This window comes from Anthonomus grandis, chromosome 4, assembly GCF_022605725.1.
Source record: "Anthonomus grandis grandis chromosome 4, icAntGran1.3, whole genome shotgun sequence".
NCBI classification, from domain to species: Eukaryota; Metazoa; Arthropoda; class Insecta; order Coleoptera; family Curculionidae; genus Anthonomus; species Anthonomus grandis.
Genome location: NC_065549.1, coordinates 36,968,420 through 36,983,764, shown reverse-complemented (window position 1 = coordinate 36,983,764; position 15,345 = coordinate 36,968,420). Strand labels below are relative to the sequence as shown.

The window sequence follows — 15,345 nt, the reverse complement described above, 5'->3', positions numbered from 1 at the left end:
CCACCTCAACAAACTGTAGACGGACAATAAGGTGTGACGAAAGCAACGAAATTAGCCTTTCTGAGAAGTTGAATTGCTTGTTCAATTTTTCCAGCAGAATGCTATGATTATCTGATCGAAAGCCTTACTGAAATCAGTATACACCACATCAACCTAACTTTTTCTATCGAGGGCTGAAGAAATAAAATGAGTCACATTTACAAACCTTTTAGGAATAAAACCGTGCTGATCTATAGAGAGTAGTGATTGAACTTGGGGAAGAATTCTGTTATAAACAATAGTTTCAAAAGTTTTGGAAAAATTGCAAAGTATGGGGATAGGTCGATAGTTGTCGATTCTGTTTATATCGTCTTTTTTGTGAATTGGTATTACTTTAGCATATTTCCAGACGCCTGGAAATTTGCCAGTTTTCAAAATAAGGTTAAAAATATGACAGAAAGGCTGACAAAGGACAAACATGCAGTCTTTAGCCACAAAACTCGGAACACCATCTGGACCAGCTGTCAACTTGTTTTTTTAGCCTCCGACTAGCAGCAATAATTTCCTCAGTGGTAATTGATGGAAGAATGTCAATGAGGTCTGAGGAATTAGAAGGAGGATAGGTTTCTGCGAGGTTGATTGGATCTTTATAGGCATTCTGAAAAAGTTTGGCAAAAGCTGGCACAATATTTTCTGTTCCTTGAAAAGAATTACCATTGGCATCGCACATGATAGACGGAAGTGAAGAGTGACCTTTCTTAGCTCTAACAAAAGACCAAAACGATGAGGGATTAGTGACAATGTTCTCCTCGGCTTGGGTCACAAATGAGTTATAGGCCTCACGGGCTTGAGATTTTACTGTCTGAAGAAGCCTGTTGTTTCTGGAAAGATTAAATTCAGTTGGAGAGGATCTATAATCACGATATGCTTTTTCCTTCTTAAAGATATTAGAAATAATTTGTTTTGAAAACCATACAGGCAATCGCCGTCGTCTTCGTTGTTTTAAAGGTGCTGATTATAGTTTTAGAGTTTACTTTTACATCATAATATATATTTTATACAATTTTGGCACTAATAAATGAACTGAATATTAATCCTGTAAAGCTACAACTTCTTAAGACAAGAAGCAGCCAATTCTCACCTAGTTGTTTTGCACAGAATTTTAACTAGATAAATTGATTGAACTAATCTTAGTACATTCTTCCAAGTATTTCTTCATAGGAAGAGTTTTACCTATTTCATATTCTAGTTTATTATTCTCATTGCAACTTTAATACATCATTATTAAGCTACCTTTATTAAATAATTATGCGTCAAGTTTTATTTAAATATGTATACTATCTCTTATGAATATTTGGGACTTTGCTATAATAAATAGGACTTATATAATACATAAAAATTACAACTTACGACTTTTTATATATCATTGAACTAAATGAATAAGTAAAAATATGAATATTTCTGTATAATAAAAGCTGAAACTTTATCTGATGAAATTTGATATCAATATTATAAGTTGTTAGTGAATATGTTGTTGGGTCTAAATAACATACCGGTTTTTATCTTAAAAATTACCTGTTAACACTCCAATATAATTAAAACTATAATAAAATATATCTTTAATATCAAGCTTTAAAACCTCGGAACTTTTATCAGTCTCTTGTGTTCGAGCATTTTTAATTCCTGTATTGACTTCATATGCCAAACCTAAAATCAATAAAAAAAAAATACAAAAATATATATTTCTATATTAATATATAAACTTACCAACAAGCTTTAAGGTGAGAATCATTTGAATTAAATTGGTATGACTTGGTGGATATGGGATATCAAAATATGCTGTCAATCGGAAAAAAATTAGGTAGGAAAAAGAAAATATGAAGCTGATGATGTGGCAGAATCTAAAATACAAAATTTAATAAAAATCTTTTCAAATTTTTATTTTACATGGATATGTAGAGTAATATAGCAAATACTGCTGAATTAGCAAATAATCTTAAGAACTTCAAATCAGTGTGATGTGTGAATAGTATACCACCTAATTTATAAGGGAAGTATCAATATATACCTAACTATTTTGTTGGATATTATGTCACTATTTAAATAAATAATAAATAAATAAATAAATAATCTCTTTATTTTAGGAAAATATACAACATAATACTTGCCTAAGACTAGACACACAATTACTTTTAAAAAGTTGTGCGTGTGTCTATATACTCATCAATTAATAAATATACATATAAGCAGAAAATGCTTTTTATTTGTCGTTAGTCGGAACAATAGAAAATGAGAAAAGAACAAGCAATTCTACGTACATACCTATTGTGATAAAATATTATAAATAATCTATATTACTGTCAGAAGTATATCTTTTTGAAGGTTTAGTAGCCATGAATTAACTTTCCGTTTAATTTTAGAGAATGGTTTATTTCTTAGTTCCTGAGGCAATTGATTGTATATTTTGGGAGCTAAGAAGACTATACTTTTCTGAACTGCGGTATAATGCACTGGAGTTGATAAGATCATTGATTTACTTTGTGCAAATCTAGTTGCAATTGAGTGGGTTGATGTATTAATGTTAATTTTCTGGTTACTATGGAGTCTAATTATTGATTTTAAATATAATTTAGTAATGGTAAGTAATTTAGATTCCTGGAATAGTAACTTGGTATGATGCATTATATTTTTTAAAAGAGATATCTTTATAATTTTTTTTTGGGTAATTTCAAAAGGATTCAAGAAAGTTTTACTGGCGGCTCCCCAGATACAAATTCCATAGTTAATAATTGATTCTACTAAACCTTTGTACATATTTAGTATTGTTTTACGTGACAAACATTGTCTTAATATATAGAATTTATACATAAGTTTTCTAAGTTTACCACAGATATATTGCACATGTATCTCCCATTTTAGATGCCTATCAAAGTAGACACCCAAATATTTAATTTCGTCCACTGCACTAATCCGCACACAATTATTTATTTATTTATTAACGGAATCCATTTACAAAAGTATTACATAGCATACCCATACAAACATATATATTCAGAAACATTATATACAAAACTATCTATAAATTAGTGTAAGGTGTAGATGAGTTAATTAATTAAAGCCCCTATGAAATAATATTCTTTAACTGCCCCTTAAAAGATGTTATCCTAGAGTCAAAAAAGTTTATCTGTCCTGACAGACCATTAGCACTTCGAGCCATTCGTGTAATTGGCTCATTAATACCATAATTGGTATGGTGGAATGGGACTGAAAATATTTCTGATTGTCTATTCAATCTGGAAGGCACCCTAAGTTTAAAAAGAGACAATAACTCGGGACAATCTATAGTAGCATTTAAAACCTTATGCATAAAACATAAGTCAAGTAATGTTCTTCGTGACTCCAATGTGGGTAAGTTCAGGTTATCCCTGACCCACTGATAGTAATACTCATGTCTCCTGTAACCACATCTAAAAGCCGCCACCCTTAAAAATTTATTTTGAGTTTTTTCAATCTGCTCAATGTAGCAGTTATATGACGGGGACCACACAATTGAGCCATACTCCAAGATGGGCCTAACAAGAGAGCAATAAAGTAATCTAAAAGTAAACAAAGACAAATCAGTTGTAGACCGTTGGATAAAACCCAGCATTTTCATTGCCCTACCAGTCACCTGATTGATGTGACTTTTAAAAGACAACCTGGAGTCAATAAATATTCCTAAGTCAGAAACTTCTGTTTTGACACCAATTGCTACATTATTTATTTTATAAAGAAAAGCAATAGGGTTTCTTTGCTTAGAAAAAGTAATCTTATGGCACTTATTGATATTAAGGGACATTCTATTCAAGTGGCACCAATCAAAGAATAAATTGAGGTCTTTTTGCAGGAGCACAGCATCAGAAAGGGATGTGATAAGCCTAAATAGCTTCACATCATCAGCAAACATTAGCACACGACAATTTTCAAGTTTCCAAACTAAATCAATCAAAAAGAGGCAAAACAAAACAGGGCCCGAGTGAGAGCCCTGTGGCACCCCAGATGGTACCAAAATTTCAGAGGAACATGTACCTCCAAGATTAACAATCTGGGTTCTACCTCTGATGAATCCCGAGATCCACTGAAGAAGAGGCCCCACAATACCTAAAGCCCTAAGCTTCTGCAAGAGTACCCCATGGTTAACTCGATCAAAAGCCTTGGAAAAATCTGTATATATTGAGTCAACCTGAAGTCCTTTCTCCAACTTTTTCGCGGTAGAGGTAGTTGACATACAGCACCAAATTAGCATCAGTAGATCTGCCTTTTATGAATCCAAATTGCTCAGGATTAAATAAAGATTTAAAACTCCAGGCAATCCTATGACTGACCAGGCAGTCAAGCAGCTTTGGCAACTCAGATTGGTTACACACAGCTCGATAATTGGAAATTTCATTTCTACTACCAGATTTAAAAATGGGTTTTAGAAAACTTCTCTTCCAGAGAGTGGGATAAGAACCAGTACCTAGAGATTTGTTAAAAATGAACAGTATTGGTTTCGTAAGAACACAAACACATTTCTTTAGGAAGAATGCCGGAATCCCATCTGGTCCAGAGCAGAGCTTATTCTTAGAGGAAGTAATAACCTCATAAACATCCTGTGTTGACAGAGTTAAAGTGCTCAGACAAATTGATTTATCAAAATCAAAAGATGATATGTCATTGACTTGCTCATCCGAGTAGACCGATGAAAAGTATTCTGCAAACATATCCGCAGTATCCGAGATATTCATACTAATCCTGTTATTGTATGTCATTCTGGAAGGAAGACTAAAACCAGTTCTTTTATTTTGAATATATGACCAGAAGTACCTTGGATTGCCAGCGAGATTCATTTCCACCTTATTAATGTATTGTTGATAGCACAACTCTCTTAAGTTTTCATATTCCTACAATCATTGTCGTGAATTCTAATAGTCTCAAGGTCATAAGGTAATCCTGCTTTTGTCATGGAGCGACACATGAAATGAGTTTTGTCAATATTAAGAGATAATAAACTAAAATCCAGCCATTTTTTAACCTCAACAAGAGCTTGTTCGGCCTTTTGAAACACTTCATCCCACGTGCCACCCCCAACCATGAGAGCTGTATCATCAGCGTAACAGACAACTTGCACACTTGTTATTACCGAAAATATACTATCCATATAGAGAGTGAACAATATTGGACCAAGGACCGTGCCCTGTGGCACACCACACCTCACTGGAATTTTACTACTGTGAATCTCGCCTATCTTAACTTGCTGGTAACGATTTTCAAGAAATGATTTTAATAAATTTAATGAATTCCTCTTATACTTTTAGCTTCCATCGTTCCATCAAGATGTGGTGCGGCACAGTATCAAAGGCCTTAGCCAGGTCCAGGAAGATTGTCATACATTTTGTATTGGTGTTAAAAGCATTTATTATGTCGTCAGCTACCCTGACTAAAGCATCCTCAGTTCCCATTCCCGTCTTAAAACCATATTGATTTGCATTGAGTAGGTTATTTTTATCAATATAATTACATAATCTCAATTTAATACATTTTTCTACAACTTTACTTATGCTGTTGGTGAGAGCTATGGGTCTGTAATTTTTTAACTCATCCCTTGGGCCTGATTTATGAAGTGGTATAACGATTGTATTTTTTACAATTTCAGGGTAAAATCCAGACCCAAAGATAGTATTTACCAGATGTAAAAGAGGCACTATCAAGTATCTGTTATAATTCTTAATAAAATTATTAGATATGCCATCATCAGTATTTGAATCACTATTTCCCAAAGATCCAATTATAGTAATAAGTTCACTTTCGACAATAGGTTTAAGAAAAAAACTACTTTTACAGTTTTTTTGAAGATTAATGACATAGTTTTGAGGTTTTTTTATTTTAGCGGCTAGTGTTTGCCAAATAAATATCAGTTTATAAATTAATTCCTCTTCTTTTGAATAATTGAGCATAGGCATGTTTTCCAAATTGACATTTAATTAAATAGTAATGTGTTACCCAAAAAATAGATAACTTATTATGAATTTATCACAAAAATATACATTTTTACTTGAATCGTTTAAGTATTTCTACATGAGAACATATCATCTTTGAAGAATACATTTACCGAACCGAAAGTTATCATGGGGAAATAAAACCAGTTATTTGTTTTATTGAATGTTGGTATACAACTTAAATTAAATATTTGAGAGTTGATGACTACACAACATAGTCTACATACTTTTTAATTTTTACTCTTTTCTAGTACTACATTGAGGCAAATAAAGCTAAATAAAAATTTTATTTATGCCAATTTAATAGTTTCTTTTGTTGTTTTATATTTTTAAGTATCTTAAATTAGTTATTAGGAAAACTACTTGTTTTTTTTTCTTTTTTATATACTTATGTACTACTTAAGTATATACTTAAGTACCCTTACATGCAATCTCAATAAGTTGGTTTTGTAAGAGTTTAAAGTACATAAATAAATAAAAGAGTACTCAAAATACTACATATACTATTTTATGGTTTCGGTGAGAAAAATAGCTTCATTATTTATTTATTTTTTTGAAAACAAGTAACAATATTATACATGTATTTTGAATTTCTTAAAAAATGAATTGTAACTATGTATTTTTAATTATTACTAGTAATTTATTCTAGGTTTTTGATTGGATTTTCTAAGTCTAGCTTAGATCTTTACAAATCCTGATAAAAATTACTTTAAGCCCTAAGTCCATGTCTACAGATTTCTTGAGTAAATACAATTTCATTTTTAAATTTTTGTTGTTTATTTAATATCGTATATAATACATTACAGAGTTCAAAATCTAGCAAATTATCAAGCTTTTGGACATCTAATTCCCTAGAGAAAAAATGAAAGACTAATACATAATCTACTACAATACTCTGACATAATCAGACCTTATAGCTAGATGACCTGCTAAGTACATCTAGCTATAAGGTCTGATGATGCTTTATTAGCGAAACATGTTACCTGATTAATTAAAAGGATATTTTGAGACTGAGACGTAGAGTTTTCATTTTTTCTCTAGTTACATAGGTCTCTTTGAGATAATGGATGAGTTCTTTCAATCTAATTCCCTGTTTAGAGCCCCTCTGTGTTCATACTTATGATTGTAAATTGTTTTTAAACATTTATTTTGTAATTTATTATTAATCATAATACCACACACACAACTCAAACAGGAAGTGGGTATTTGAAATCCCTTAGAAAAACAACATGATAGATCATTTTACTTTTATTTGACAAATAATTTAGGAATCTAAAGATGATAGAAATTATTGGCACAATTTTATTACAGAAATTACTTAGGTACTCCATTTTAAATGGGGATAATCCAAAATAATCAGAAATTTTAATGTTTATGATATCTATATTTTGTTTTTTTTTGGTTTTGGATATTGGATGAAAAATGCTACTTTCTTCTTATAAAGTAAAAAGTTTTTTTTTATATGATTAGCATTTATCAAAATTTTAATGCATAGGCTTTCTTACTTACCTTTTATCAATGTATAGGATAATCAATGCATTTACAAGAATTGTTATTAAAATGTGTAAAATATGAAGATTAGACACAACAAATATTATGAGAAATCCCACAAGAGCTCCAATCTTCTTTTTCTTATCGTCATTTTCAATTTGTCGATAAAACTGTCCAAATAATATGGAAAATATGAGAAAAACTAGGTATACAAAATCATCGAAATTCATGTTTTAAACTTGGCTGATATATAAATATCAATGTAGGATTCTGTTCTCCATTACTTATCTTTTTTAGAAAATTTATTGATCTAAAAATTTAGGATTAGTATATTTATAACTAGAGTTTGTTTTTATTTGTTTACTTTTGGTATAATCCTAACCTCACACCTGTCATTACAAATCAAAATATGAAGGCTTGTAGACAGCAAATTACGCCCCTTTAGCAAACATCATTAAGCTAATGCCACACTAAGCGCTTCTGATCGCGCAACTTTGGTTGGAGAACAAGTTGCATAAATCTGTATACAATAATATGGGGCATATAGGATCAAAACCGGCTAAATCCAATTTTAGTCAAAAATATGTTATATACATGATTACATTCGTCATAAAAATATCTATCCACATGAACAGAAATTCAGTAACAAAATCCATCTGATCCACTATAAAATATAGTTTAAAAACTCGGTTCAGTTTCAAATTCCCTTAAATCCAACTTGGTTTCTTTTTAAATACCGCCAAATCCAAATTAGCCAATCAGATACTCAGCTAGGTGGTCATGTGGTCAAAATGGTATTCCGTTGATATTATTATTTTGAATTGCTGTCAGAAACGTCTCGTTTGCGGTTGACATCAGTATGTTTTCTTTAAAAAAGTAAAGTATAATAAAAGTAATGTGCGATAACACGAAAGAAATCGTAGTAGTAAATCAAAATAAGGCTAGAAAGAGGCAGCGAGCTCCAGAAAATTGGAAAAGGAATGTGGAAAAGACCAGAAGGTAATGAGTTTTGTTTACATTTTTAAAGTTAAGAAAAATTAAGGATGGTGTGTTCTTCTTTTAGATATTCTGCTGTAACTCTACCAAAATACCCAAAATGTAAACATTGTACTAAAAGTTATAGATGCAGTACTTTGACAATGTTAGATATTAAAAAGTTTCATAATGCTTTTTACGAGAACCAAATTAAGGTGGGTCAAGACAACTTTATCATAAAGTTCTCCCAGATAGAGGTACCACGTCGCCGTCGAAATAACAAGGGAGCATCCAGTCGACAATTTGCGTGCAAGTATTTCATCCCAAAGAATGAAAATAATAATTTGGTACCAGTTTGCCGTGAAAGTTTTTTAGGTGTACTTTGCCTTCGCCCAGATAGAGTAAAAGGTGTTTTGCATCGACATTTCACAAGTCGTAATATGGCAAAAGAAAGGCGAGGTGGAAATAGAAAAGAAAGATTATTTCAGCCTAGAAGACATGCAATAATTAGCTTTATAAAAAAATGTAAGGCTATTGAGTCTCACTACTGCCGCAGCAAAACAGCATGCAGAGTTTATTTACCCAGCAGCCTAAATATTCGGCGTTTGTGGAAATTATACAAAAGCGAGGCTTCTCTGAAGCTTCAGGTAAAAGAAAGTTATTTCCGATCAATTTTTAATACCCATTTTAAGATAGGGTTTGGATTTCCACGTACTGATATATGTATGTTTAAAATGTTTGGAGATTGGAGAAAAACTAAAAGAGGAAAAAGATGCGAGTGAGAAAAACAAGATAATGATTAAACTTCGAATTCACAAACTGAGAGCAAAAGCTTTTTTTGCAAAATTGAGAGAAAAAAAGAAGGGTTGCTAATAATAAGTTTTGATTGTCAAAAGAATTTAACTCTGACCAAAATTCCAGATCAGAGTGTATACTACAGCAGACAACTGTATATGTATAACTTCACAACAGTCACAGGAGACTCTCATTCTTCACTTACTCCAGAAAATGTTCGGATTTTTGCATGGACTGAGGATAAACATCGCAAAGGAGCAAATGAAATTGCATCTGCTGTTTTTTATACTTTAAACCATAGTAATTTTGATGGTATTGAAAAAGTTTGTCTTGTCGCTGATGGATGCGGAGGACAAAATAAGAACAGCATCATGTTGGCAATGTGTTTTAAACGGTTGAGTACTGCACCTATAAAAGAACTAGAGCTTGTCTTTCCTGTTGTTGGACACTCGTATATTCCTCCGGATCGGGTATTTGGTGATATTGAGAAATCCATTAGAAATATTGAACAGATAGTAGAACCTATAAAATACCTGGATATATTTAGACAACATGGACCAGTTGTTGAACTGGGTAAAGATGTGCCAGTTATGGACTGGAAATCTGCTTCATAGGAAGTTTTAAATCCCCCATCTAAGTGGCATTTTAAATTCAATATGACTTATCCGCAAGAAAATTATGAAATCGATGTGGACGACCAAAACGATCTCTGTGAACCAGTAGAGATAGTTCCGGATTTAGATTTTTTACTTGAAGTGTGTCTTTTTGTGATCTGAAGATACTTTAAAAACATATCTTTAAGTAGTCCTGTATTTCTTTTTGTTATATCTGTTAGATTTTCTTTGGTTTAATTTTCTATTATAACTTTGTTTCGTGACAAACTACACTAAAACCATTTTTTATTTCCATTTTCTGAATGTCGGGTAAAATTCAGGATATTTTCTTTTACTTAAATAGAGTCTAATAGTATCGAAGAATCTATAAACAAAACTTTAACCCTAAAGTTGATTTTAAAGTTAGTTAAATAGTTTTTGGATTTTTCTGAAAATTTAAGTAAAGTGGATTTAGCGGGTTTTGATCTTATATGCCTCATATACAGGTTGGGATAAATGTATTACTTGCAATAAAATTTTACTAGGCTTTTTTAAGTTTTCTGATGCAGGCTTTACATTTGTCAGTGAAGAACCCACATAGAATCGTAATCGCAAAATATTTATTGTGCTGTGTATTGTGTAATGAAAATGAAAGCGTTGTCCTAATAAAAAGAAAATATAATCTATAATAAAAGTAGAAACATTTAAACACTATACAAAAATAAAATAAAACTCTTAAAAATAAACTGTTTTAAATAAAAGGCTTAAACAGACCTCCTTCTTCGGCTAAACAATAAGAATTTCATAATTCCGAAAGAGTTTCTGGTGAAATGAAATTGACACATTCAACAATTTTTTCTCGTAACTCCTCTAAATTTGTGAGTCTTCTAAACTTGTGTTTGTAAATGGTCTCCTTATCAGATAATCCTAAAAATAAAAGTTATTAGGGGACAAATCTGGAGAATCCTCCTAGAGGCCATTTAATATCGCCAGTCCCACTAATATTAAGGTTAATTGAAGTATTTGTTAATTTTTTTTCACCAGAACAGCATTATGAGTAAGACAGCCGTTTTATCGAAAATAGACCGATCCCAGGTCTAATTTAGGGAGAATTTGAATGACAGGAAGAACTGGATTTTGCAGCAACTCAAGGTATTTTTGGACGTTTTAAGTAGGTACCATCAATAAAAAATTACCCTATGATAAGATCGCCCAAAATAACAGCCCAATCGTTCAATTTTTGAGGATACTGAGTACAAAATTGAAAACTTCCGTGTTCATTTTATCGAGACCAACATCTAATAATGGAAGGATTGAGTTGCCCATGTAATGGAAAGAAGATTCATCTAAAAGTAGTATATTTCGTAAACAAAATTATTTGTATCTGTTGTTTTTTCAGATTTTTCAGGTTGTTGCACAAAATTCCATTCTTCGATAGTGGTCGGAATGTATCTTCTAAATTTTTGAATATTTGAATTATGTTTTTTCCAAATACTGGTAACAGTTTTATGGCCCATACCAAGGTTCTACAATCAACTTCTAGGGCACTACCAACTATTTATTCCAGTTGTTCTTGCTTCTAGATCCTTTCGAAAGAAGGTGCTTGCACTTTAGTGAGATAATCTTGAAGACAACAGATTGTTTCGAAATTCTCAGCCACATAAATTTTTTATTTGCAAGGAATCGGTATATTTTCAACTGTCATTAACAATAAATCCCTACATTGTACTGCAAAATTACCTTTATAAAAGCATTTAATAACTGAAACTCTTTCAGAAGACTTATAAACAGCAATAATAGATTGAGAAAAAAATGGCGGTTTCAAACTCAACATTGCACCATGCAGTCACACAGCAAAATACGGCATGCCGATAATGCTAATGTTATTCTGTAAAAAAAACATTAAACACCTATAAGACGCCCGCTCATTGACGAGGGGAAGTGGTGTTGTCATTATTTTGAACAATGCGTAATCTTCAATTCCCGAACCTGTATAATAAACATGTTTTAAATATTTAAATAAATTATTAACACAAGTGAATATTGGTCTATGCCTCAATTATTTATTGAGCATTGTGAAAAATACCAAGCAAAGCAAATACCTTAGTAATAAGGAGATTTATACAAGAGTTTTATTGAAAGCTTTACTCAATAAAAATAAAAGTTTGCGACTTATCTTTCGTAGGTCTAAGCGCTTACATCTCACCACTGACTAAGAGCCGTATCACGCAGCTCAAATGCATTATAAACGGATACTTAAGCACTCTAAAGGGCAGTGCTGCAGATGATTTTGAGAAGACTCTCTGTGGCACGCCTCGCAATCCAGTGATCCTGGTACTGAAATGAGGTCTCTGTCACTATCAGTTGGCAGTTCACTATTTATGAGCGGGAGACCTTAGAAGTTGTCAAGGTTTCTCGCGCCTCTTTAGCGGAGTCGATTTGCACAAAGCGTAAGACTATTAGAAAAGACTACTAGAAGGAAAATCTACAAAAGAGTAAATATGCAAATTAAGTGATTTACTTTTTTCAAATCTCTGGGCATCTATGAATTTTTCAGATTATTCATTTTATCAGATTATTTAACACCTGATTTGCCCAGGACTATGTCCCGAAGCAATGGCGAGAGGTAAAATAGTTTGTTTTTTGAAACCAAGAAGAACTGGCTTTCCAATGTTGTTTTATCTATTAGTTGATGGCAATAAATGATCTGAACAGGGCAGGGTTTTAGACACAGGCTTACGCTAACGACTCAGTCCTTTGTCCGGGTAAATACACTGCCACAATACAAATCCCATGATGGGCTCTATGTATCTTGGAGCAATGATTCCTCTCGCGTAACTTTGGTACAATATCTATTATATCTTTGAAAGACACGAAGCTGAAATACACTAGGGAGAGTACACAGTTTAATTCTAGGCATCATTCTAAATTTAAAAATCCCTGGCACAATCATCTTGATATCTAGAATACCACTTGCGCGCTCTAGGTCTGCAGGCATGCTTTCGGTAGCGCCTGGAGTCCGTCTCCTAAGCTACTTCACTAGATATAATTACCCTTTAAAATGAAACCTTTCCTCATATATGGGACTATCGTTTGATGGCCCAGAGGAAGCAAAAGTTCGAGTGCAACTGCATTCCTATAAGGACTTAGAGGTTACTCATTGAGCAGGACTCTAATAGGGGCTATATTAGTAAACAGAGCGTTAAACCAACATGTTGCTGCTTTCACGCTGAAGTATTCGATGATTTAAAATGCGGACAAAGGATCTTAAATGGTCAATACTGGAATAAATCGTCTTAATCTGCCAAGACAGCAGAATGGCCAATAAGGCTATTATGACCGAAAAAGTGATATGCAAGCTTGTAATGGAATATATAAAAGTCCTAAAGGAATTAGTTAAAAACGGTTGCAGATTTAGCTTGCCTAGGTGCCGGCCACTGTGCTGGTAATGCAAAAACTGACCCCGGTCTTGCTAAAAATTCTGCGTCACAGATACTTCGTAAATAGACGAGAGCACCAGCAAGATAGACTAAGGCTTAATTATAATGTATTCAATTATGTATAAAAGACAAATTTGATATAGATCATTCCCATTATTTTTTCTATTCACATAGATTTTAAATTTCAAATGTGCTCATATAAAAAGTTATAATAAATCACCTAATGTAATTTATAGAGGATGGTGCGAATACCCCACCACTAATGCCTCAGTATGACCATTGTGTGCCTCTGTCGAAAGGGGGGGACTAGCCACTCTTAGCTCGTCATTCAGCCAATGAATTAATGAGACCGACGACTGAACGAACTCTCATAGGGCAATTCCAAAGTTAGCAAACAAACAGAACTCACATTTTAGTTCCAGTAGAGACGAAAGTGAACTCGGAAAAAATCCATCATATGTTGCTTCACACCCGATTTAGGTACAACTTCGGACCCGCCATCTTTATTTGAAGCGATATAACTTGCCCGCCGGAAGAAGCTTTGAAACTCCCAGCGTTCGATATAATGGTTCAAAATAACAACTGAAAGATCCACAAAGCATTTCTACTTAATGTACATACCACCCAGCGATATACACATAGAAGGCTTTTCACTGACAAAGGCTTCTGAGAAATAAAGGCTTCTTTGGTGCCAGAAATAGTCTTTCGTCACAGAGATCTTGTAAAAGTTCTCAAAGGCGTGAACACTAACAAGGCCACCTGCCCTGATTGAATACCGCCAATAGTCTTAAGGAAGTGTGCGATCGTGCTGACATCACCGTTGTGCAAATAATTTTCTCTTTTACACAGACGAGGTTTCTTTCCTGGATACTGAAAACTTATGCGGATTTAACCAATACTCAAAAAAAAACAGACCGTACCCATCATTTACCGTCCAATTGCTTTAGTCCCGGTAATCGCCAAGGTAAGGGAGAAACTTGTCAACATGCAAGACTTCCTCGAGAACCAATCCATCCAGGTTGTCGCTGATGGACACACCTCGCAGATGTTTCAAATTAATCCTGGTGTCCCTTGTCCAGATGCATCTTGTCCCTTCCCCTCTTCCTGTTATATATCAACGATCTACTCGACAAGTCTTCTAAACCAATTTGTAGGTTGATGGATGCTAGTACATTTATGTTTTCTTTCAAATCACCCAATCGCCCATAGGTAGGAAGTAATAAATCTTAGTATGATCATGTAGCGGAAGAAGCTTCTCAAAAACTTGGGGCTCTTTTTAAAACGAAAAGGCTGTATTGACTCCAACAGCTTTTAACGCTTTACAAAGCTCAGATTCTTTTATCGTCTTGAGTATTGCTCGCACATATGGAGCTCTACATCCAAACAGATATTGAAGCTATTCAGAAGAGGGCCATACGTCTTAAAGGAGGTCTATCTCTTGACAAAAGGCTTGAGAGATAACAAGCTGGATAACCTGACTCTGTTTCATTGATACCATATGGCCCATATCCTTCCACCTAGAGCTATATTCGCAAGATCTACTCGACAGGCAGATACGACTGATAAATATCGAGTGCATCTGCAAACGCCTAGGAAGTTGCTATATCAGCATTTCTTTTTATGAAGAAGTGCAAGTTTAAAGAATGAATTTCCAACATGTATTTCCGGAATAATACAACGCAGGCTCTAATCGCGATACTCGAGTAGCATAAGGTTTGCTTTTATGTGCCAGTTTATTCTGTAGACCCTGAGAAGCTCTTTGCATCAATATCAGCCAGGATACCGTTGGCTTATTGACCCACTGCTTATTAAAATGCGTATAAGAGTGTATTTTACTTTGTTTCCTGATTTCTGAAGGAATACTCTACAAGATGATTTGGCAAAAATTGTAAAACTAGCCATTGAAGAGTCCTGAATGCGCTTCTAGAGCTCAAAAACCCATATTCTAAATAAATTTAATACTTTATGCCTAGCACAAAGGCACTGTACATTGATCGTTAATAAATAAATATAATAAAATAGTTAATAAAGTTAATAAATAAAATAAAAAGGCCG

At 33.3% G+C, this 15,345-nt stretch overlaps 1 protein-coding gene across 1 annotated transcript in view; it reads right to left on the bottom strand.

Annotated features, from left to right (window-relative positions):
• Window positions 1-7,808, bottom strand: part of LOC126735389 (lysophospholipid acyltransferase 7) — a 31,267-nt gene extending 23,459 nt beyond the window's left edge. The window contains exons 1-3 of the mRNA XM_050439358.1: window positions 7,506-7,808; window positions 1,747-1,880; window positions 1,555-1,686 (exon numbers count right to left, since the gene is read on the bottom strand). Of these exons, the coding sequence (XP_050295315.1) occupies window positions 1,555-1,686; window positions 1,747-1,880; window positions 7,506-7,717 (478 nt within the window). The 5' untranslated portion in view covers window positions 7,718-7,808. The remainder of the gene's footprint in view (window positions 1-1,554; window positions 1,687-1,746; window positions 1,881-7,505) is intronic.
• Window positions 7,809-15,345: the final 7,537 nt, after the last annotated feature.